At 43.9% G+C, this 26,025-nt stretch overlaps 1 protein-coding gene across 15 annotated transcripts in view; it reads left to right on the top strand.

Moving 5' to 3' along the window:
* Window positions 1–240: 240 nt before the first annotated feature.
* Window positions 241–26,025, top strand: part of MAGI2 (membrane associated guanylate kinase, WW and PDZ domain containing 2) — a 1,189,595-nt gene continuing 1,163,810 nt past the window's right edge. For 4 of the 15 annotated variants that reach the window (XM_048836471.2, XM_048836481.2, XM_075124507.1 and 1 more), the window contains exon 1: window positions 248–965. In XM_048836471.2, coding sequence (XP_048692428.1) covers window positions 665–965 — 301 coding nt within the window. In that variant the 5' untranslated portion in view covers window positions 248–664. Of the gene's footprint in view, window positions 966–26,025 lie in introns of all 15 variants that reach the window. The other 11 variants (XM_048836475.2, XM_048836473.2, XM_048836472.2 and 8 more) reach the window with 8 other exon arrangements.

Here is a 26,025-nt window from a genome sequence, read left to right as displayed (position 1 = left end):
CGGCGAAGGGGAGGGGCCCCGCTGTCGCGCGCTGGCTCGCCCGGCCGCCTGCTCCGGGGGTCGCTGCCCCCTTCCCCGTCCTGGGCTCGGCCGGGCGCGGCCTCCCTTTCCTCCCCACCCAGCCCGGCTGCTCTCCGCCTTCTCCCCGCCGTGCCAGCCAGCCTCTCTCTGGGTCTTCACTACCGGGTCAGGCTGGAGGCGAGCGTGATCAGACACCCCCCCAGCACACACAGCCCTGCCTCTCCTCCTCCTCCTCCTCTCCGGGCCGTCTCCATCCCTCCCTCCTTCCCCACACCCTCCCTGCTTCCCCGCTGCCAGTTACGGTACAACTAGTGCACACACACACACACTCACACTCACTCACAGGGTCCCGGCTGCCGCAGCTGCCATGGATATCAGCTAAAAACACCCAGCCAGCCAGCCAGACTGACAGTCAGTCAGGGGCCGAGTCACCCACCGCCCCCCCCCACTCCCCACCTCTCCATCCTCCTCGCCACCCGGCGGCCACGGCCCCTGCGGTGCCACCATTCAGCCGGCCGGGAGCCGCAGCAGCAGCCCCGGACCCAGCCCCCCTGACCCACCAGCCCCCCGCCCCAAAAAGGAGCTCGGCTCAAGACCAGCACCCAGCACGCCAGGGAGACTTCGCCAGCCCATCCCCACTGCAATGTCCAAGGGCTTGAAGAAGAAAAGCCACTGGACGAGCAGGGTCCACGAGATTGTCCTAGGCAGGAACCAGGAGGGGCAGCTGGGCTTTGAGCTGAAAGGGGGCGCCGAGAACGGGCAGTTCCCGTACCTGGGGGAGGTGAAGCCCGGCAAGGTGGCCTATGAGAGCGGCAGCAAGTTGGTGCCGGAGGAGCTGCTGCTGGAGGTGAACGAGACCCCAGTGGCCGGGCTCACCATCAGGGATGTGCTGGCCGTGATCAAGCACTGCAAGGACCCCATCCGGCTGAAGTGTGTCAAGCAAGGTAAGGGCCGGCTGCAGGCTCCCTGCCGCGGCGCGGGGCAGCGGGGCAGGAGGGGACGGGGCGCGGAGGGGAGCGCGCCTGGGAAGTGCGGCGGCCCGGGAGTGCCTAGGGGATGGGGTGCAATGGGGCGACGGACAACAGCCTGCAGACCCCGCCGCGGTTCGGTTGCGTGGAACTTTGTTGTGGCAGTTTGACACACGCACGCACCCCGGGCAGGGTCCAGCACCTGCCCCCGGGGAGGATGCGAGGGGCAGCCCCGCCGCGTGTGCACGGAGGAATTAAATGTGCGTCAGCGGCAGCCTGTCGCCTTTGCCGAGGGGCAGGAGGCGGCGAAAGTTTGCGAGGCCCGGGGCCGGGGCGCACAGGCGCACGCTGGGGTGCTGCAGACAGAGCCTGGGCCGGCGGTGGGGAAGCTGCGTCCCTCGGGGCGTTCAGGTTCCCGGGTGAGGCGAGCAGCGCCTCTCTCACACACACACACACACGGAGCCGCACCACGGAGAGGGAGGAGAGGCGCCAAACATTGTGGCAGGCGCTGAGGAACGCTCGCGGCTGGGAGCATCAGCATCGACTGTGGCCATGCAGGGCACCAGCCTGCGCTGCGGAGCCAGAAGGGAGCCATGGGGCTCCCTAGCCGCTTTCGGGCGTTCCTCGCGTGGTTCTTTAATAGATAGAAAAAGGGGCCTGGAGGTTGGGTGTGGGTACCCCTAGCTCTGCTTGTCACTGGGCGTGTTCCCCTGGAGGCAGTGACTTGCTGCTGCTGTTTGTCAGGTCCCTGGCATCTTAGGGAGGCTTCGTTTAGCTTCTCTTAAGTATCGTTATAGGACAAGTCATTCACTTTATCCCTGATGAAAACGATCTCCTGAGCCTGGGGAATGGGGATTTCAGATCCTACCACCGGAGGGGAAAGGGTGCTCGCTGCTGGGACAGGAGGGACGTTCGAGGACAGAACCATAACCTTTAACCGGTCATCTGTTTCTCCTTTTGTGTAGAAAAGTGCTGGAGTAGTGGCTTAACAATCTTCCAGGAAAGTGAATAGGATTAAAGATGTTGGATTTTCTGTGTAACCTTTTTTCTTCTTTCAACTACATTGACTTGTAGGGAATGGTTAACAGAAGGTTTGGAACAAAGGTTTCTGCGACTCACAGAAGGGTTTGTGGAGCAGAGCAGCTGGAAGCTCCAGGGAGAACCAAGTTCATAAGTGGTGCCTTGATGATGATGATGATGGTGGTCGTGGTGGTGTGTGTGTGGGGGGGGAGGTGCCTTGATGATGATGATGTGGGTGTGTTTAAACTAAGGCATTTCAGGATCAGCCATATTAATCTACGTTAATACTGCAGTGGAAATAAGTTCTATATCAGTATTCTGTATCCAAAAAGAGTAACCTTGGTACAGATTGGGAGGCATAATGGACAGCTCCATCAGCTGCCCCAGACACTTCCTTAATATAATTTTGCAGTTGAATTTCATCATTTCAATGGGTGGCCTATTATTCACAGTGACTTCTATGAGATTTTCAAATGCTTGAAAAACATTATAAGCCTGATCTAAAGTTCCCTGAAATCAGTGGAAAGACTCCCTTTGACTTTGAATCGGGCTCTACAAGTATACTACTGTGTGTTCAGTTGCTTACAGTCACATCTCCAGACAACTGACATAACTTGGCATTTGTACATTGATACATTAAGCTGGCACGGGGGTAAGTGCAGAGTATTGTAAATCGTGTCTTGAAGGACAAAAAAGGCAAGGAGACATAATAGTTGATGCAAGAAGATGAGAAAGGGAAAAGAGTTGAATCAATTCTACCTTGTTATACTGGGTCAGCTTTGGGCTCTGAGTGCTAGGAAATCTGCTATGGTGTTTTAGCTTCTAAATAAATGTAATAGTGATTAGTCTTGCCTTGACTGGTTTGTTGTGATTTCAGAAAGGGAAAAGCAGTTTCCATTGAGTTTAAATGTCCAAAAGACAGAGGGATAAGTAAATATATCTTTATCTGATTTCAGTTATTACCTCTTTTTCCTTTACAGAAAAATGTTAAGTAGTTTTCTCAATTAATTTTAGTTTTTGGTTGGTTTTAGTTAATACATCATTATAGTACATGAAATAGTGTCTGTGTTCCACTTCCTCGCCATTTTTCAAACTTTTTTATTTTTTTTTAGTAGAAGAGGTTAGTGATTCATTACAGTGTGTGCCATTTATAAAGATGTCCCTCAGTACTCAGGTCAGTGACATGAGTCAGGACTCCGGTCTATTACTTGCAGTTCCTTGAATGAGATGCATAAGGCTTGAGGTTCCAGATACATTACAAATATTAGGATTTTCACTGCAGTCCAGTCATATACTACAGTTTTGGATAGGCTCCTCAACACATTGGCCAGACAACCTAGCTATGTTCCTTGAAGTTCCAACCACCTGCCCAGGTCCTTGGACAGAAAGGAACTTGCCAGCTGGAATTACCTCTCCAAGGTAATTCTCAGTTTTATGCTAGTCTATACCCTTTACCTGAGGACTCCTGCAAAGGGAGTGGCTTACAGGACACAGCTTCTTTATTAAAAAGGCCATTTTTGTTTATATTTTACCACCTGGATCCTTGCACAGTGTAATCTAGTATCTAGTCTCAGTACTGCTTGGTTGAAGAACACAAACATTATATATTAAATTTTCTCCCCCCAAATTACTTTTCCCAAGAGTGTTTTTCAATAGTGTGAGTAAGAAAGATGGGCAATACAATTCTTTATCTATTTTTGTAACCTTATTGCCTTTTTTAGTGATAATACACCTTGAGTGTGCTGGAACAAGGTTAGTGAGACTATTATAATCATTTCTGCATAATTTATCAATTATTTCTCTGTAATTTTTTCAGTGCACACATTTAATTAAAATAGCATGACCTTGAATGGACCATGTGACTCCGGCTTCTCTTTCAGAGTAAGTGCTGTCTTAGAGTGTAATCACAGTGAGAAATGTGCAGGTAGAACATTGCTATTTATAATGTGATATTAATGGGTCTTGTTTGTTTGAAAGTTTTTATAACTCAGCAATCAAAATTCACTGTTGGATGAAATTTATGTATGACTAATTCAGTTTTACAGGCATTAGCTTAACTGTTTTGGAATTTCAAAAGGGCAAAACTGCTTTACTGATTTGTGATTATTTATTTTGTGCTTGGTTACTTAAACACATGCAGTTTTGAAATGGTAAAAAAATTCAAGCTTTTATCCCATTATGAGGCTAAATATATTTTTTTTAAGTCCAACGCACCAGCCACCAAGTATTTCACATAGAAAAGCAGATCCTCTTAATGCAGAGTTGCTGCATATCATCGGGTGGGGCAAACCTCATGGAAAACTAGTTAGCAGTCATGGAACATGACCTTATGTTGAACGTGGAGGTGTGGTCCACAATCCATAAGGAATTTAATAGGCAGAATTACTGCACGCGCTTTGTACGGTGAAGATAAACACATGACAATTTCAATGTGATAGCAACCATTATGGTTTATATCCTATTAATAATAATCCACAGAGTAAGTATTTGCTGGAGACTATTTGCTATTTATTATGCAACTCCTCCATTATGACCTTGTTGGTAGAACCATGATGATTCTGTTAAAAACAATTGGGGTGAAATCTTGGCTCAATTAAAGTCAATAACAAAACTCCCATTGGCATGAGTAGAGATATGATTTCACCCCTAGAGTACAATAGATTTTTGAGACGTTATTATATCAGTGTAAGAATGTTGAAAAGCTATGGAATTGTTAATCAGATCAAATTTTAATGCATTTTGAACTTCTATTCCAGAGTCATTTTGATGCCTAAAATAATTCTAGTGAGTCCACAGATGAGGAGGAATTACTGCCATTAATTTCAAACTTGGCAGTTTTTACATGTGAAATATTTTGGATAAGCTCCTGTATTATTCTTAAGCACACTGACGCTTTATATTTTTCTTTTTAAAAATACGTGTATAATAATTTTTAAAGTTCCTTTATTAACAATAAAAAGTTATTATGAAGACACCTTCCCCTCACCCCCAGTAGGATAAGAAGCCAGGTTGTGCACTGAGGAGATCCATAAGAGAGAAGGAATGGTGTCCCGCAGCATCACTCTGGGGCCATTACTACAGTCTCCAGTTCCACAAGAAACCCTGTGCCTGCACCAGGCCCCAACAATGGGATGGACAGGTCTCTTCCCTTCCTACATAAGGTGCCACCATCCCAATGGCCCTGGAACAATTTTTATAACGGGGATGTTGAAAGCCAGCTAACAAAACTGTAAAGCTGGGGTCCCCAAACTTTTTACCTCGTGCCCCCACTTCCTCCTCTCCGCACCCTTCCACCCCCGAGCTGGGGCTGGGAGCAGGGCCATGGCTCCGGGAGGGCGGGCATTGACAGAGGTAAGGGACGTGAGGGTGGGGCCACAGCTGGGGGCGGGCATGGGGCCGGCAGTCAGGACCCTGGGCACGGGGCCAGGAGTGGAGCTCCGGGCACGGAGCCAGCAGCCAGGCCAGGAGCAGAGCCCCAGGTGCAGGGCTGGGAGCAGAGCCCCTGGCGCGGACATGCAGGGCCAGGAGCGGAGCCTCAGGTGTGGGCCGGGGGTGCTACAGCACACCCCCTTGCCCTTAGTTCCCGTACCTACTCACCATCCTATTATATTTTTGACTTTAGTCAGAAAGCTGCTATGTGCTGGATTGCAGGAAATCCTCACACAACTCTGTCATAGTCTGGGAATCCTAGTTTCCCACCACTCCACATAGCAGAACCACATTGGATCATCTGAAACCAGGAATTTCTGAACTCAGGGAGGACAGAGCTTTGCTGAAGAGAGATAGACTTAGGTACATTCTTAAATGCTTTGCTGAATTGGGGTCTTAGTTACTAAGAATAGCTAGAGTGTAATAGGGTGATGGGTTTTTTTAAAAATGTTTGTTAAAACTGTTCAGGATGTACAAACTTTGTTGTACTTCGAAATTCTGCTTTGGAAATCTTTTTCACATTTTTTTAAATGGATGTTTTACACTTTTGATGCATGTTAAAAGTTGAGTTAATATTTTCCTGACATAGGTTTCTCCCTGCCCATTACTCTTCTTGATGAATAGAGTAAAGTGATTTTTATTGGAACTTCTTTGGTTACTTAAATGCTTGAATAAAAATGTTTCTAAGTTCAAGAAAATACTTTGTAAATACATATTGACCTTGCTTCATGTTATTTCTTCCTGTGTTTCTATATATATTGCCTTTTTAAATGTAAAAACTGAAATAAGATTTCCTTTCACACATAAAGAATATTTTTATAGGGCCAGCTAATTTTATATATATATATATATATATATTTTTTTTTTTTTGCTGGAAAATCACAGGTGTATATTATTAGTAATAAAAATCAGGGATAACAACTGTGTGGTGTTTGAATAGCATTTACTGCTTGAGTACAATACTGCATACCTATCCTTTGAAAAATATAGTACATTAAAATATTGGTTTTTCTACTTTAGCAAAAAAGATCTATAACACTTTGGAATGTGATAGTCATACCTATTAGTCTGGTCTACTCTTAAAAATATAACGTTTTTGATTTAGGCAAATTCCAGGAATGAAATCCAAGAGCAGTCCTTGCACTTGTTAACCTCAGTTCAAAGTCCATAGAAGTTTAGGTGTCTAACTTCTGATTCAGAGGGGGGATATTTTGACAGCCATCTCCTCCTCAGAGACTGATGTTCCATGTCAGGAACTCTCTACATGTATTGGAGATGGATCTGATGAGTGCAATCCTGTGTCACGCAGTGGTCTTTAAGAGTTCCATGAACGAAGGGGATATGACTTTCATGATAGTGGATAATTCCACAGAAAAATGGAACAGCTGAGACTGAAACTGCTATTTTTTGTTGTTTTGCTGCCTTCCACTCAGTTAAGTTCAAGTGTCTTTTACACTGGTGTAACTGCTAATGCTACTGATGTCAGATTAAATTATGCTGGTGTGAGAGCAGAATTGGGCCTGAATTATTTCAGATACCCTAGAACTTCTACCGCTATTATTTCAGTAGCTGTCAAAGAGCACCAATTCCAGCTTTAATTCCAGTGTCTTTGAGCCTCTAACTTTCACTCTGTAGAGATGTGGAGCTCCTTCTTGAGATGAAAAAGTAGCTAGTTTACTTAGCTAGTTTCTTGATTGCATCATGGAAAAAGTATGACTTTAGGAGGGACTTAAAAGAGGAGAGGATAGCGGCTTTGTGGTCCAGAAGAGATATAGAGGGTGGTATGGAAGAAATCATACAGGTGGTTGTGGGAGAAGCAGACAAATGAGGTTCTTGTTCTTTCCTTTGGCATGAACTGATGAAAAATGAGGGTTGGGCATCACTTTAGTAAGGAGGGAACTGTTTTTATTGAAGGTGACCTCAGAGCATTGATTTCGGGATTGGCTGTTTCTCCTTTCTGAACTTAGTGCTCAGGGAAAAAATCTCTCCCTTATCCCACATCTCGCTTACCACAAGTTGCTACTGGAGAATAATTGCAGAACTTAATCTTTGTTTCCCTAGGTATTTCACTCAGGATAGCATTGTAGACCTGGCAAAAGTTCTTGTTTAGCTTTATGGACCTCAGACTTCTGTAAACCAGGGGGAGAGGGGGTAATGTGATTGATTTTATTTGAGTTACATTGGTGTAAAACTGCTGTGAGAAGAGAATCAGAGATATGGAGTTCCTTTCTCACATATATGTGTGCCTGTGGGGCCAGGAATTCTTCATCTTAGTTTGAGGACTGCAACTAAATTATTATTGTTTAAATTATTTTGTATTTCACAACATTGAGTTTAGAAGTGAATTTGGTTGTTGTATTAATAATTGGTGCATCCTTTTCATTAGTGGAAGCAGTCTCTTTCAGAATAGGGTGGGACACTTGATTGTAGAGTCTATTTGCAAGAGACTGAGAGCAGTGTTTCGGAGATGTTGATTGTGTGTCCAAACAGTAGAAATTTTATATTGCTGCCGGAAAGCCTTCTCAAAACTTAGCTTTGTTTATGGGCTCCCTTTCCAATCCAGGAGAGTCTCTAGAAAGGTTTTGATGTGTTCTATCTATCTCAGGTACTTATGTGGTGCTCATGACAGTAGTATCTGAACATCTCAGAGTCTTTGTTATGCTCAAACAACTCTGTGGGAGAGGGAAGTGCTATTTTATGCCTGTTTTATATAATTGGGGACTGAGGCATAGAGAGACTAAAGGCCAGATTTTAAAGATATTTAGGTGCCTCAAGATGCAGATAGGTGCATTGTGGGATTTTCATTGATTTCAGTGGCAGTTAGGGACCTGGGCGAGTTTGAAAATACAGCTAGGCATCAATCTATATTTTAAGGTGCCTAAATATATTTAAAATTCTAGCCTTAAGTGACTTGCCCAAGGTCACACAGGAAGTCTGTGGCAGAATAGGGAACTGAACCCAAGTCTTCTAAGTCCCAAATTAGAACCATAACCACTGGACCATCCTTTCTATATTTATCGTACCGCTGTGTGAATCTTCCCTTTGTGAAAGATATGGTACACCTTTATTTTCAAAATAGTACGCCTCTTTGGCCAAATTCATCTCTGGTGGAACTCTGAAGACTGTAATAGAGTTTCACTAGGTAAGAATTTTGTCTTATAGGTCCAGTGTTAGTTACAGTATCTCTTCAGCTCAAGCATTTCAGTAACTATCAGTTTTCCTCCTAAGTCACAACAATCCACCAATAATGCAGTATAATTGTATCACATTCCATTTGTACAATTGCCTCACAGTGCGTAGACGCTTCCACAATTGAAGTGTTGCAAGGAGAGCGTGCAATAGCTGGTAGACGCAGAAGAAAAGGAGAAGAACGAAGGTCTTTTACCAAAAAAGGGCGTGATCTGGCAGTCCCTGACCAGGCAAAACTCCCATTATGAAATGATCATCTTTCAAATAGTACTTTTCTCATTGTTCTTAATTTCCTCATGAGATTATTTTAAAATTCCTAGTTTGGGTTGAAATATCTAAAATTTGAGTTCAGTAACCTCATGTCCATAATTTGGAACCTTCAGTAGAATCTTATTTGATATGAGGATGTTGTTTGTATTAATCTGCCACATAGTTATACTGACATAGTTATACCGACCTAATCCCCCGTGTAGACAGCGTTATGTTGGTGGGAGAGCTTCTCCCACTCACATAGCTACTGCTTCTTGGGGAGGTGGATTAACGAAGCAACCGGGAGAGCTCTCTCCCATCAGTCAATCAGTTGGAAAATGGATTTCTTAAATGAATAAATCTGCATATTTCCTTGTCTCAGATAAGACATATCCACTCCTGGGTCAACTTTTATAAAGCACATCTAGCTTCTGTCTACAAAAGCAGGCCTGGGACCAAAGGAAAAAAACCCTTTTCACGACATGTCGTTTCTGTAATATAGAAGTTGAGCTCCATTTTTAGTCAGATTGACATCTGAAGAGGTGTGCTTAGCACTGTAGTATTAAAGTATATGAAAGAGCTTAGCACTGTAGTATTAAAGTATATGAAAGTTTTGTCTGAAACTTATTATAGATACGCTCACTGAGCCAGTTCATTAGCTGGTGTTGGTTGGCATGGGTCTGTTGAATTCAATGGAACTATGACCATGTATGCCAGCTGAGGATCAGATATACTATTATAGATACCATAGCCATAACTACGTATTTTGGCACCTGGGGCAAGCAGGTGTATTTGTGCCACCTACCGGAGGTGACGTATGTGGGCAGGGAAAGCATGCGGGGTCACATGCTCCCCCCTGATTTTTTGGTTGCGCCTCCCCCCAACCCAGACAGGCTGGGTGGCCTGCTGAGTTGAGTCAGGGATGGAGGTGGCCCACGTGGGCCTGGTCCCATAGGCAGAGTTTGACTTCTGTTTTTGGGAGGCATAGGGCTTAATAAAAATGTTTGTGGATAGAGAATATGGAAGTTAGACACACACGTGTGTGTATGTGAAATGATTGCACATTCACCCAATCACAGAACAGAGACAATGTGGTATGATTTATCTGACCATTCCTTATTGAATAACATATCTTGATTTTTGAATTTTGGGCAACCCAGAATGCAAACAATAGGACAAGGTATCTGTTGAATAAATGGGAGGAAATTATGATATGCCTGTCTCTATCCCACAAATAGAAAAACATGGCTCCACTTGCTGAATAAGTTATTCATTGAACTCTTGCAGGCTCTGGAGCGCTGGGACTGGTATACAGTTTGGGGGGCATCCAATGCCCTTGGATGCTCCCCCCACCCCCACAGTCTCTGCACAGGGCTGGTCCCACCAACCTCCACTGTATCGACCTAGCAGTCTACACTGGGAGTTAGGTCGGCTTAACTATGCTGCTCAGGCGTGTGGATTTTTCACTCCCCTGAGAGACATAGTAAAGCTGACCTAATTTGCTAATGTAGACCAGGCCTTGGTCACTGGAAATGTAAATCACACCCACTTTAAGGCCCCTTTACACTGCCAAAATGGCACCTCAGTGTGAAAGAGAATCAGGCCCTTTGTAGTTTATCCTGTGTCATTGTATTTTTTTGTAGGAATATCTAGCAGTATATTTTGTCTCAGAGTATTGCAGAAGTATGTTACAAACTTTAACGAATTGAAATAAAATCTGTACCTGCACATCATATAAGTGCAGTCTTTCTGGACTGAAACCCACAGCAGCTATTAACAGCTTACAGAAGTACAACACAACAGAATAGGACAGAGAGAGGAGAACACATTATCCTCTTAAATTGTCAGGGGATTTTGGTTAGGCTGAGGGTAGCTATCCAAGTAATTCTCTGCAAAGCTGCAACATTATCCTTCTTCGGATCCCACCTTAAAACTCACCTCTGCCTTGACACCTACAATACAGTGGACAATGGCTAGATAATTGGTGTGCTATGACTGTTAACCATTCTGTTACGTTAACCATGATCGTTTCACTGTTACTTTCTTTCCTCCCTGCACCCATGTTTGTTGTATATCCACCTGTTGTCTCTGATCATGCACTAAAATTACAAGCTCTTTGGGGCACGGACTACTTTTTTATTACAGCAGTTAGTATAATGACTCTTATTTGGGATCTCTAGCTGCTAAGGCAACACAAATAGTAATAATAAACCAGGATTAAGCCACAACCCTATTTTTTAATGCAACATTTTTAACTGGGAACATTCTGTACCACATTAGCCTGGTCTACACTAACAAGCTTTAAAACTGTTACTTACTACTGGTGCAGGAGTACTAGCGGAAGCTGTAGTGTAGACACAATTTGGGCAGTATGGTTAGAAACTAAAGGAAAAAATGCCTAAGTCCTGGCTGCACTGTGCTTCCACCATTGCTACCCATGGTTCAGCTGCCCCTGTAGAGAATTAAAGCTATGAATATTGCTAGTGTAAGTATAACACCAACAGAGCACGGTTGTCGGTGGGAGGAATTGAACCTGTGGCCTTTGGAGCTTAGTGCGTGAGCCTCTACCGCATGAGCTAAAAGTCAACTGGCTCTTAGCTAAGGCTGTAGAGCAGACTCATTTTCTCTCTCTCTCTTTAAGTGGTATCAGTGCCACTAGATGGGACAGAACACCACCCCCAGAAGGTGTGTGGGTTACATAAGTGCAGCCTCTTGGAAGGTCCCTTCTCTGCAACATACATTGCTTGCACATTTCCTGAACAGTTCAGTTTTTCCTCTATAGTTTATCTGCTTCATTTACTTGTGAAAAGCCATTCCCCCGCCTTGTCAACTTTTAAAAGAATGCTAAGAATTTCTGATAAGCCAATATAAAGAGCTTTTTCAACACTCACTCTGTTTTGGTCATCTTCCAGTAAAAATAGCGTAAAAGATTTCAGGGAAAGAATGCAATGGAGGCTTTGTTGGGAAAATAAAGGAAAATCAAGATATTGTTTTTCTTTTATTAGTTTTCAATAAGGTCTGCTAGATTTGTGTTTACATTGAATTCTTCTGTTATTCATGTGACAGTGGGATACTGAAATAATTGTAGTTAATTCAGAGCCACTGAACACAAAGATATTTGAAATGCTTCCTTTAAATATCTACTGGAGATATTGGAATTTTTTGACCAGCCTTTACTTTATGAGACATTGTAGCTGTTTTTTTTAATGGCAGTAACATTAATGTTCATGAATGTAAAAGTCTGAGGAATTAAAAACCAAGAGAGTATATCGTGTATCTGAGCAAAGCAGCACCAGCTTTTGCTGTTCTTCGGTGAGATCTCATGGCCAAGTAGGTTAAGCTTGGTCAGTTGAAGACTTCCAAACAACTAGTAGCTGCAGAAATTGGTGAAGTTGGTAAGTAGGGAGTGGCAATCTTCCCTCTGAATTTATATGGGTAGGATTGGCAGAATTTCATTTTAATTTTTTTATAATTTTGATAGATATTAATGTTTATTTTTAAACATTTTTTCAATGTTTATCAATTGAAATGCTCATAATTGCGGGAATTTATGGGGGCCACACAATAACAATTTAATGACAGTAGCATTGAGATTAAAAATGGTAAAGCTTTATAATCATTAAAACACAAATTGTCAACATCACATGTCAAAATATCAAAGTAAATAGTCTTACATCAAACGCTAATAAGTTCTCAAGCAGAATTTTTCTTATTTTGCCTGTTTGTAAATTTAGACCATTATTGATGGGAATATTTTTTGTTGGTTTCTGTATTTATGGGAAATAGACATTAACCAACATTTACCAATAAAAATCTAATCCTTCCAAGCTTGTATATGGTTATTGCATCTAGGGTGCTCAGGAATGTGCTACTGGGGAAGCTGAGTTGCAGATGAGATATGAAAACAGTGGTCTTTACATCTGTCTCTCTAGACATGTATATATTGTGCTCATTATAGTGATATCTGAAGAGCTTCCATATTCTAGAAAACCTACACAAGATGATGTAACTGAAGATTCCATGATACTTCTTATAGCTTGTTAAGGTTGGTGTCATGGCCAAATTCCAATAAATTTCAATCCAAGAAATTATGTTTTCCCTGCCCTCATTGTTTCTGGAGTCTCACTCATATGGTATTCTTCTTCACTTCCTAATGTAAACTGATATATATTGTTTCTAAGAGGTGCTAATAAATTGCCGTGTTTCCCCACAAAAGACTTCATTTTGGCCATGGATAAGGGTATAGTTTGTATCACATCTTAAATCTGTTAAACTTTCTGGGATGAGAGGAGCTCTCTAAAAGTGAGTTATCATTAGGATTAGAATTGTGCTTCTCCCATACAATTGTTTAGTGTTCTTTTTTTAGTCTTGAAAAGAAATTAAGCCATCTTTGAGGGCATTCACTATATTATTAGTGTATTATGGTGGTGTCTACTAACCCTAGTTGAGATTGGGTCCCATTGTGCTAGCACTGTACGAACACCCAATGAGAAACAGTCCCTGCCCCAAAGACATTACAGTCTAAATAAATGGTGGGAGGGATACAGAGGCATGGCGAGGTGAAATGACTTGCCCAAAGTGCCACACCAAGTCAGTGACGCTGCCAAGAATAGACCCAGATCTCCTGACTCCCAGTCCAGTGCCCTATGCACTAGAACAGGGGTGGCCAACCTGAGCCTGGAAGGAGCCAGAATTTACCAATATACATTGCCAAAGAGCCACAGTAATATGTCAGCAGCCCCCCATCACCTTCCCCACCCCCACCCCGGCTCACAGCGCCTCCCACCCACCGATCAGTGCCTCCCCCTCTCTCCCCGCACCTCCATATCAGCTGTTTCATGGCGTGCAGAAGGCTCTAGGGGGGCGGGGGGAGGAACAAGAGCATGGCAGGCTCAGGGGAGGGAAGGGGTGGAGTGGGGGCAGGGCCTGGTGCAGAGCCAGGGGTTGAGCAGTGAGCACCCCCCGACACATTGGAGAGTTGGCATCTGTAGCTCCAGCCCCGGAGTCGGTGCCTATACAAGGAGCTGCATATTAACTTCTGAAGAGCCTCATGTGGCTCTGCAGCCAGAGGTTGGCCACCCCTGCTCTAGAACCGACTGCTTCCCCTATATAAATGTAATTAGATCATAGTTTTGACAGTACTTTCCACTAAATCTGGTTTGGATTTATTCTCATCTTCAGACAGTGTCTTTTTAAGGATGAGGGGGTCAAATTGAGCCTTCGTTCTAAATAGTGTGGCAAATTGCCAGCACTACTATGATGGGTCTCATGCTTTCTCTTCTTGGGGGCAGGGTTCAGGGCACAGTTTCTTGCCCCTGAATTGGGGTATTAACTGCCCCACTAGTGTCCTAGAGAAGGGGAGTGGAGAGGGAGGGACCCGGGCCCTCCTTCTACTCCGGGTCTCAGCTCAGGGGCCCTAGGGATAGCGGTAAACCACTAGAACTAGCAGCTACTTCCCTCTCCTGCTCTTCAGCTTGTGGGGCTTCCTGCCCTCCGTCTGCACAAACCAGGTGTCCCTTTACCTAGGGTCTTGGTCTTCTTAGCCCACCTCAGCACTTCTCCAAACTCTCCTCTGCTTCCCTCCCAACTGCTCTTTGCTCCAATGCCAACCCACTCTGCTTCAACTCCTCCAAACTGCTCTTTGCGCCCACATCAATCCACTCTGCTTCAACTCCTCCTCTTGTCTGATTGAAGCAGGGGTTTTTTATCATGTGACTGGCTTCAGGTGCTCTCATTGGCTTCAGGTGCTTTAATTAATTTATAGCAAACTTTCTTCCCTCTCCAGGGAATACGGCTCCCTTCTAACACTCTCCTGCTGTGCGAGATCTCCTGGTTAACCTCCTCCTAGCCCTAGCTAAAACAGCCATTTCTAAAACCAGAAAGGGGAGGTTGGCTAATGAAGCGTGCTGCGATTGTAGGGCCGTTTTCCGATCCTCAGTACATTCACGTATCTGGGCGGAGTTCCTCTGGGCGGCGTCCACCGACTCCCTTGACGCCTTCGAGGAGCGGTGGGCGCTGTCCGAGGTTCTCTGCTCGGTGACCCCATCCGGTTCCCTCCGTCTGACCCTTTGATTGAGGAGAAGAGCAAGAGATCCCATCCCCAGCCATTGCCGCTGTGGATACCATCATCACTGTCACGTAGGAGGAGTCCTATCACATGTGGGTGTACGTCCCCCTACCCCCAAACCGCCCACCCCACAGCCATGCCCATCTTGTCGGGCACTCTCAGGAGAGGAATAATCGGTGACACTGGGCGTGGCACTAGGTAACTCGAGGGGGTGGAAGACCATGAGTGTCAAGGAAGCCCCCCCGCTCTAGGCCACCAGGTAACTCAGGAGGGTGGAAGACCACGAGTGTCGAGGAAGCCACCCCGCTCTGGGCCCAGGCTAGCCTGAACACTTCTCCCTCCTGAAGGCTGCTGTGTTATACCTTGTGTTTGCTTTTGTTTTGTTGCATAGTTTTGCTTTATCCTTTCTGGTGATTCTTTGTAAGTGTTACACAAATAAATTTTTTTTTCTGCTTCAAAAAAAACACTCTCCTGCTGCCCTCTGGCCATGCTGTATCACAATAGGCACCTCTCCAGTGAAGTAAACATACACTTATACCAAAGGTTGCCCTGGATTTTGAATCTCTAAAGAAAAGACTCTTGTGCATTGGTCACCAGGAATCGTGCTGGCTGCCAAAGTAAAAGATCATAGAATCATAGAATATCAGGGTTGGAAGGGACCTCAGGAGGTCATCTAGTCCAACCCCTTGCTCAAAGCAGGACCAATCCCCAACTAAATCATCCAAGCCAGGGCTTTGTCAAGCCTGACTTTAAAAACTTCTAAGGAAGGAGATTCCACCACCTCCCTAGGTAATGCATTCCAGTGTTTCACCATCCTTCTAGTGAAAAAGTTTTTCCTAATATCCAATCTAAACCTCCCCCACTGCAACTTGAGACCATTACTCCTTGTTCTGTCATCAGCTACCACTGAGAACAGTCTAGATCCATCCTCTTTGGAACCCCCTTTCAAGTAGTTGAAAGCAGCTATCAAATCCCCCCTCATTCTTCTCTTCCGCAGACTAAACAATCCCAGTTCCCTCAGCCTCTCCTCAGAAGTCATGTGCTCCAGTCCCCTAATCATTTTTGTTCCCTCCGCTGGACTCTTTCCAATTTTTCCACATCCTTCTTGTAGTGTGGGGCCCAAAACTGGACACAGTACTCCAGATGAGACCTCACCAATGTCGAATAGAGCGGAATGATCACGTCCCTCGATCTGCTGGCAATGCCCCTACCTATACATCCCAAAATGCCATTGGCCTTCTTGGCAACAAGGCCACACTGTTGACTCATATCCAGCTTTTCATCCACTGTAACCCCTAGGTCCTTTTCTGCAGAACTGCTGCCTACCCATTCGGTCCCTAGTCTGTAGCGGTGCATCGGATTCTTCCGTCCTAAGTGCATTTGTCCTTGTTGAACCTCATCAGATTTCTTTTGGCCCAATGCTCTGATTTGTCTAGGGCCCTCTGTATCCTATCCCTACCACCCTCCAGCGTATCTACCTCTCTTCTCAGTTTCAAAGCCATGCAGCAAGTCAAGGCAGAGATGGGATTAGAACTCTGCCTTAGCCTGCTAGACTGGGCTGCCGCAAAACCGTTAGGGCATGGAGATGACCTGGTCCCATACGTCCCTGAAAATACCAAACCAAACCTCTAAACCATATAGTAAGAGGGCTGGGGTCTGACTCTAGTGGAAATCAAGAGTGACTTGACTGAAAGAGCACCACCACTGTAAAGCACGATCAGAAAAGGCTGCCTGCCACCCCACCCAAGCTAGAGAGGTGGACACACACCAACACACATGCACGCATACACACTCTCTCCCCTTATTAAAGGGGGATACAGAGGGCCCTAGACAAATTAGAGGATTGGGCCAAAAAAGCAATCTGATGAGGTTCAACAAGGACAAGTGCAGAGTCCTGCACTTAGGACGGAAGAACCCCATGCACCGCTACAGACTAGGGACTGAATGGCTCGGCAGCAGTTTGGCAGAAAAGGACCTAAGGGTCAGAGTGGACGAGAAGCTGGATATGAGTCAACAGTGTGGCCTTGTTGCCAAGAAGGCCAATGGCGTTTTGGGATGTATAAGTAGGGGCATTGCCAGCAGATCGAGGGATGTGATCGTTTCTCTCTATTCGAAATTGGTGAGTCCTCATCTGGAGTACTGTGTCCAGTTTTGGGCCCCACACTACAAGAAGGATGTGGAAAAATTGGAAAGAGTCCAGCGGAGGGAACAAAAATGATTAGGGGACTGGAGCACATGACTTCTGAGGAGAGGCTGAGGGAACTGGGATTGTTTAGTCTGCAGAAGAGAAGAATGAGGGGGGATTTGATAGCTGCTTTCAACTACTTGAAAGGGGATTCCAAAGAGGATGGATCTAGACTGTTCTCAGTGGTAGCAGATGACAGAACGAGGAGTACTGGTCTCAGGTTGCAGTGGGGGAGGTTTAGGTTGGATATTAGGAAAAACTTTTTCACTGGGAGGATGGTGAAACACTGGAATGCGTTACCTAGGGAGGTGGTGGAATCTCCTTCCTTAGAAGTTTTTAAGGTCAGGCTTGACAAAGCCCTGGCTGGGATGATTTAATTGGGGATTGGTCCTGCTTTGAGCAGAGGGTTGGACTAGATGACCTCCTGAGGTCCCTTCCAACCCTGATATTCTATGATTCTATCCCTACCCTCCAGGCTATCTACCTCTCCTCCCAGTTTAGTGTCATCTTCAAACTTGCTGAGGGTGCAATCCACACTATTCTCCAGATCATTTATGAAGATATTGAACAAAACCGGCCCCAGGACCGACCCTTGGGGCACTCCCCTTGATACCGGCTGCCAATTAGACATGGAGCCATTGATCACTACCCGTTGAGCCTGACAACATAGCCAGCTTTCTATCCACCTTATAGTCCATTCATCCAGCCCATACTTCTTTAACTTGCTGGCAAGAATACTGTGGGAGACAGTGTCAAAAGCTTTGCTAAAGTCAAGGAACAACACGTCTACCGCTTTCCCCTCATCCACAGAGCCAGTTATCTCATCATAGAAGACAATTAGATTAGTCAGGCATGACTTGCCCTTGGTGAATCCATACTGACTGTTCCTGATCACTTTCCTCTCCTCTAAGTGCTTCAGAATTGATTCCTTGAGGATCTGCTCCATGATTTTTCCAGGGACTGAGGTGAGGCTGACTGGCCTGTAGTTCTCAGGATCCTCCTTCTTCCCTTTTTCAAAGATGGACACTACATTAGCTTTTTTCCAGTCATCCGGGACTTCCCCCGATCGCCAGGAGTTTTCAAAGATAATGGCCAATGGCTCTGCAATCACATCCGCCAAGTCCTTTAGCACTCTCGGATGCAGTCCATCCGGCCCCATGGACTTGTGCTCATCCAGCTTTTCTAAATAGTCCCGAATCACTTCTTTCTCCACAGAGGGCTGGTCACCTCCTCCCCATGCTGTGCTGCCTAGTGCAGTAGTCTGGGAGCTGACCTTGTTCGTGAAGACAGGCAAAAAAAGCATTGAGTACATTAGCTTTTTCCACATCCTCTGTCACTAGGTTGCCTCCCTCATTCAGTAAGGGGCCCACGCTTTCCTTGACTTTCTTCTTGTTGCTAACATACCTGAAGAAACCTTTTATAGGTGTTATATATATTTATAGGTGGTTAATTTTAATCACTTTCATTCAATGACAAATCCCAGGTACAATTTACTTTTCTTGTAAACCAAAAGCTTTATCAGTAACACAGCAGGGCCAGCATGCAGGGACCTGGAGAGGTGAAAGTGTGCTAAAGAATGTGTTCTCCCAAAATAAATTGAATTGTAGAAATATATTGTAAATAGTAAAGTGTGGGAGTCCCAAGTAACATAAATGAGTAGTTTAATCTAAAAGTAAGATTCTAGAATTGGAAGAAGTACAGAGAAGGGCAACAAAAATGAGTATGGATGGGTATGGAACAGCTTCCAAGAAGGAAAGATTAGAAAGACTGGGACTATTCAGCTTAGAAAAGAGATGATTAAGGACAGATATGATAGAGGTCTATAAAATCATAAATGGTGTGGACAAAGTGATTAAGGAAGTGTTGTTTTCCCCTGCACATTACACAAGAACCAGGGGTCACCAATGAAATTAATAGGGAGCAGGTTTAAAAAAAACATAAGGAAGTAGTTCTCCGCACAACACACAGTCAACCTGTGGAACTCATTGCTTGGGGATGTTGTGAAGGCCAAAAGTATAACTGGGTTGAAAAAAGAATGAGATACCTTCATGGAGGATAGGTACATCAATGGCTATTAGCCAAGATGGTCAGGGATACAACGCCATGTTCCGGGTGTCCCTATACCTCCCAGCTGCCAGATGCTGGGACTGGACAGCCAGGGATGGATCACTTGGGAATTGCTCTGTTCTGTTCACTCACTTTGATGCAGCAGCCACTATCAGAAGACAGGATATTGGGCTAGATGGATAATTGATCTGATGCAATATGGCCATTCTTATGTTCTTAAATTTGTGTTTGTGTTTAGTGTTGGTGGAAAAATAAGGGAAACACATTCATCACTACTGTATAGGCTTGTATTGAACTTCTACTGGCCCATTGAAGTGGCCTGAGAAAGAACACACTGTACTGTAACTTTAAAAAAAGAAACCTGTTTATTTTTGAAATATGATTAGCTTTACAATCTGTCACCACAAGCACTAAGGCAATCCAGAGCCTAATGCACACCATGGCATGGCTCTGTCCTTGTGGCCATTCCCTCCCACCCAACCCCACCACCACACTTACAAACTTGGAGCAGCAATAGGCCCTCCTCCTCAGAGAGAAAGGGAAAGTGGCATGGAATCCTCTTCCCACTCCCCAACATGAAATCCTCTTCCCACTCCCAAACTCCTCTGGAGCACTAGGGGCAGCAGCAGGGGTCTCCTGCCCCCTGGAGAGGCGAGGATGAAAAAAGGGTGCTTCCCAATACTTATCTCTACATGGGGAATATCTGGTTAGGTGAGTGGGAACCCCAGTAGAGCTGTGTTCAACACATGTGTGGACACCTTGTGTAAGAACATCAAATCCTTCTCCCCCTCTGTTCAGGGTCTCTAGCTGCAAAGAGCTAAGGGTGGGGAAAGGATTTGCCTAAGAAGTAGTTGTTCCTCAGAGTGGCTGGGTGTGTCTTCTGTTTCATGGGGAAAACATTGCATAACATTTGTGTGTAAATTCAGTGGCGGTTCTGCAATCACAACGCAGGTCAATTGTTTGCATATTCCTCCTTTCAAAGACTCCATTCTTCTAGAACAATGAACTCCCAACTTTGTATGAGATGCACTCCGTCATTAGCATGCACCATTGCTATGTATTTTAAATAAAACAGGCACAATTCTGTTTAATGTATGATGCAAACTACAGTGGACCAGATCTTCATTTGACAAGCAAATGAGAATGGAAACTTTTTACATTTCCACAGTGCCCTTTAACCTGGAACATGTTACATAGTTAAGAAACTGAAACCTGCTCCTGTAGTTGATTGTGCATGGGTGCACCACTGTGCCTTCATGCGGCCTCGTTGACTTCAATGGTGCTCTCAGTCATTGGCAGAAATGCACAGGGATCTACTACATGACAGTTTAGTACAGGAAATGTATCATACGTTGTTCGCTCAATATTGGAGGGGAATTTAGCTAGGCAGGAAGTAGTTACCTGAGATGGACCATGGCTAGGGCACCAAAGCTACCACTCTCTACTCCAATGAAGAGGATAGTAGTATCATAGCTTTATATCTCTGTACTGAAAGCAGTACAGTGCCCCCTACGACACTACTGGGCACTGGATAAGCATGACTCAGAAGGATGAGTGCCACCTACTTAATCACCAACACCAGTTCCTTCCTGCTCTCAGCTGCTGCTTGAAGATGTTCTCACCAAGAGGTGACCCCTTCTCATTCTGTTTATCTTCTGGGAGATGATGGATCACCAAATGTGCATGACATAGCTGTGACTCAAAAATTTATGCCCATGTTTACTCATGATTTGCCTTAAATCAATGCTGTGTGGTCACTGCTGAGAGGTGATGTCTACTCAGACACAGGAACAACCTCTGTGGTTACATAGCCCAAGAGGTTTTGCGGGCTCCCAGCTAAAGAGAATGCTGTCTCCTGCATGCAGCCCAGGGGCAGGGAGTGTGGACTTGTAGACCATGATTTACACAAGGCATTTGCTGAGAGACAGAAAAACAAAGTTACAAAAAACAACATTTCACTCAAGCCTTCAATCCAGTAATTGTTTCTTATTTTTTATTTTCCTGTTACTATGTTTCCCTCTTACATGTAGGTCTTGTGAATTTACAGTAACCTTCTAAAAAAATCTACAGAGGATGATAGATTATTTTACACATGCCAAATTTGCCTCTCGTCTTTTTCTTCCCAGATGCTTTAAGGTGCTGTCGTGGGACAGGGACAGGGTCTCTTTCTTTTTATCTGCGTGTAAATCACTAAGTTTATTTTTGGGCTCTGTGTAATTAACAAATACCCTTATTATTCTAAAACTGAATAATCAATCTGATGAAGACCATTCATATTTTTAATAATCTTCTTCCAAAGTAACTTACCACCTTGGCTTATCTTGGTCACATAAACTCTCTCTGCTTTATTTCCTTGCTCATCATCTCTGCTGCTAATCCCAGCTCCAAATATAGGGCTAAACTTCCACTTAAGAAATATACATGGCTGGTGTTCTGTACCTTTCAGGATCAGGCTCATACTAAGTAATTTGTTAACATGCATTAGCCCAGTAGTGTTCCCACGCAAAATTGCAAGTGTCTATTGCAAGTGCCTGTCATCACCAGAAATGCTCCATAAGCTGTCTGAAGGCTACTCCTGGTTTTGTGGGCAGCCTTTCTCATAGCAGGTGCGTAGTGCCATGTTAGCGTTTTGCAATTGCTTATGAGTGCTCCATTCCTAGGGGTAGCCATACCTGGATATTTTTATTCTTTGGTTCTGGTGGTGTGCAATCTTCTTTTGACTGATGTTTCTTTGAAACGCCATAAGTTTGGCTTTTTGAACAGTTGACTAGGCCTTGTATTTGCTTGCAAAGCACCTGCAACAACATGGCATTTTTGTTTCACACACATCAAGCAAAGCAGCCACGAATTACACACCCGTGCTGATTTATGCCTCACTGGTTGGAAAGACATAATTTCACATGTCTCATTGAGTCTTGCTTTGTTCTGCTGTGCCAATATCAACTACTCAGTGCAGTTTCATACAAGTATTATCAAGTACTCAATGGAGTGCAGATTATTTTATGTTTCCGTAGCAGGTAGTTGTTGATTGTTTGCATTTCTTGCATCAGCATGTTAGCACTGAGACCCCATAGAGTTGGAGCTTGTTTTGAAGATTAAATATACATGAAAATTCATACTTACTTGAGCCATCCACAAGCAATGCCTGTAACTTAATACTGTCTTTGTAAATTGCAGAAAATTTTGGATGAACTTGGTTTTAAGGAAAGGCTTTAAGCTATTCCCTTAAATAATTCATTATAAACACAAGGAGCTGCCTTGGCTAGCAAATGTAAGTGAGGAAGGAGAGTGGAGCTGATTTAGGTAGGAAAGGGGAATGCAGAACTAAGAGTGGAACATGGAATGAATAATTCTACTGACTTGCCTAAAGAGATATGTAGTATTTATCAGTCTATCACAGTGGACTAACACTGTATATCAATACTTTGCCTAACATTACCTCTTTTCAGACTACACATCCTACCAGCCTGTTAAAGCTGTTTTGTTGTCATGCCTCTTATACTATATTCAAGCACAGCTGGCTTAGCCATTTAGAGGAAATAAACATACTAAGGTTTAGAAGAAGACTGTACGTACCTCCCTGGTGTTGTGAATCTGTAGAAGCAAAGGGCTTTGTCAAGGCTATATGCCTTACTACATATGTAGATAAGTTACAGTAACTTTGGGGCTCTGATTTAAACTGATAGAAGCCAGGAGTTTGCGAGAGAAGACTGAAAATCTGTCGTTTCACGTATCTCATATCTTATCTAAAATCATTTGCTGCTGTAATTGCCCTCTGGCACAGGGCAATGCTGTGTCAGTACAGTGGCACAATAGACTAAAATTCTGCACTGTTACATCAGTGTGTAACTTCCCTGATTCCACTGGAGTTCCAGTGGATTCACACTAGTGTAATTCAGATTAGTATTATGTATTACAATGGGCTGACGTGCTTAGCACCATACAGATATAAAGACACAGTTCCTGCCTCATGCAGCGTACTGTCCAAAAGCCTGATCCTGTCACAGCTCAATACATCAATCCTTAAGACTGGGATTTTCAAAAGAGACTGAGGGAATTAGGCACCCAATCTCAATGAATTTCAATGAGATCTGGGCACCTTTGAAGATCCTAGCCTAAGCCATTAAGTTCCACATAGGGGCCTCAAATTAGAAAAATACAGCCCAGGCTCATCTAACACACAGTGGAGAATCCAAAAAGGTACCTTTCCAAAAGGTGTTTTTAATTTACCTTGGTGTAGTCTCGTTAGTGGATTATCAGTGAAAAGGTCACTTCAGTGAGGGAAGAATGGAGTGTTCAACTCAACTCTGAATTTCTTGTTTAGGTCGATGGTGTGGTGCCAGATTTAAGAAAGGGCAGAATTTGTGCCTTGATGTTGTTTTAACATTCCCCCCCACACCAAGTTAATTGATTTATTTTAATGTGAAATAAATCTCTCCTGTGAGAATTTATGAGATCCTTTGGACCATCTTTCTGTTCTGTGTTTGTACAAGCTTACAGTCTAATGTTAATAAGGTGTCATAAGGAGTGAAGATATCAAATCATGATTAACAAGGATAGAAAATGTTAACGTTCTCAGGAGAGAGTTTCTTATGATTTGGTAGTATAAGGGTGTTTAATCCAATACAATATATTTAAAGACTTTATAAACAGATTATTAACTTAACAGAAATTGTTACAGTCCATTATGTCATGACTGTAAAGGGACTTTAAAATGCTGGATTTCTTGTCATCCTTCAAATCACTTATTAATATACTGCTTATGATCTTTTCCCTTGAAATAATGTGCATCCAGTGTGCAACTGTTTTTTTCATTTGTAACTTTCTATTTTTTAAAACCTTATTTTTAACTGGGGTATTTATAGGTAAATGTTAATGTAAACTACACAGGTCTATATATTTTGGGTGTGGTTGGTTATGTAAATGTTAGAACAAAGATGTATATAGTGCAATATTGTTACTCTTAATAGTATATCCAGATAGTAGATGCAGTAGTGTGTTTGGCACAGTTGTTGTTTTACACTGATAGGTCCACAGATAGTTGTCAGTAGTTTTTAAACACTGGTTGTCGGTTATTTAGTAGATTTCTGATACTTGAGAAAGGAAGTGAAGGATGATACATCTGTGGAAGAGAAGAATGAGGGGGGATTTGATAGCTGCTTTCAACTACCTGAGAGGTGGTTCCAGAGAGGATGGTTCTAGACTATTCTCAGTGGTGGAAGAGGACAGGACAAGGAGTAATGGTCTCAGGTTGCAGTGGGGGAGGTTTAGGTTGGATATTAGGAAAAACTTTTTCACTAGGAGGGTGGTGAAACACTGGAATGCATTGCCTAGGGAGGTGGTGGAATCTCCTTCCTTAGAAGTTTTTAAGGTCAGGCTTGACAAAGCCCTGGCTGGGATGATTTAATTGGGGATGGGTCCTGCTTTTGAGCAGGGGGTTGGACTAGATGACCTCCTGAGGTCCCTTCCAACCCTGATGTTCTATGATTCTATGATGGACTTGTGGTTGAGGCACCAGACTAGGACCCAGGAGATCTGGACTCAATTAATTTCTGCAAAGACCTTAGGCAGGTCACTTGGGCCAGATTTTAAAGATATTTAGGCACCCAAAGATTCGTAGGACTGGAAGGGACCTCAAGAGGTCATCTAGTCCAGTTTCCTGGACTCATGCGAGGAATAAGTATTATCTAGAGCAGTGGTTCTCAAACTCTTGTACTGGTGACCCTTTTTACATAGCAAGCCTCGGAGTGCGACCTCCTCTTATAAATTAAAAAACACTTTTTTATATATTAAACACCACTATAAATGCTGGATGCAAAGCGGGGTTTGAGGTGGAGGCTGACAGCTCGTGACCCCCCATGTAATAACTTCAGGACCCTCTGAGGGGTCCCGACCCCCAGTTTAAGAACCCCTGATCTAGAGAATCCCTCACAGGTGTTTGTCTAACCTGCTCTTAAAAATCTCCAGTGATGGAGATTTCCACAACCTCATTAAGCAATTTATTCCAGTGCTTAAGTATCCTGACAGGAAGTTTTTCCTAATGTCCAGCCTAAACTGCCCTTGCTGCAATTTAAGCCCATTGATTTTTGTCTTATCCTCAGAGGTTAACGAGAACAATTTACCTCCCTCCTCCTTGTAACAGTCTTGAGAATGTACTTGAAAACTGTTATCATGTCCCCCCTCAGTCTTCTCTTCTCCAGACTAAACAAACCCATTTTTTTTTCAATCTTTCCTCATAGGTCATGTTTTCTAGACCTTTAATCATTTTTGTTGCTCTTCTCCGGACTTTCTCCAATTCGTCCACATCTTTCCTGAACTGTGGCACCCAGAACTGGACACAATACTCTAGCTGAGGCCTAATCAGCACAGAGTAAAGGGAAGAATTACTGCTCGTTTCTTGCTTACAACGCTCCTGATAATACATTCCAGAATGATTTTTGCTTTTTTTGCAACTGTGTTACACTGTTGACTCATTGGTGCCCAGTGAGACGTTCTGAAGCACGTAGGTGCCAAACTGGGTGCCAAATCCCAGTAGGCACCTTTCTGGATCTTTAGGTACCAAATACCATTAAAGATCTGGCCTTAATCTCTCTGACTCAGTTCCCTGTCAGCAACATTAATATAAATATAACACATTGTACAAATAGCAGTTTCCGTAAGGGGGTTGTGAGAGTAAATTCATTAAAGAATGTAATACATTCAGGTGCCACAGTGATGAGGGCCATGTCAGTACTTAGAGAGATGTATTTAATAATTGAGTATGGGTCTGATACTTCAATACTGAAGTCAATGGCCAAACTCTCATTAATTTCAGTGATACTGAATCAGGC

Source organism: Caretta caretta, chromosome 1 (assembly GCF_965140235.1).
Source record: "Caretta caretta isolate rCarCar2 chromosome 1, rCarCar1.hap1, whole genome shotgun sequence".
NCBI classification, from domain to species: domain Eukaryota; kingdom Metazoa; phylum Chordata; order Testudines; family Cheloniidae; genus Caretta; species Caretta caretta.
This window is presented reverse-complemented; position numbering and strand designations above follow the sequence as displayed.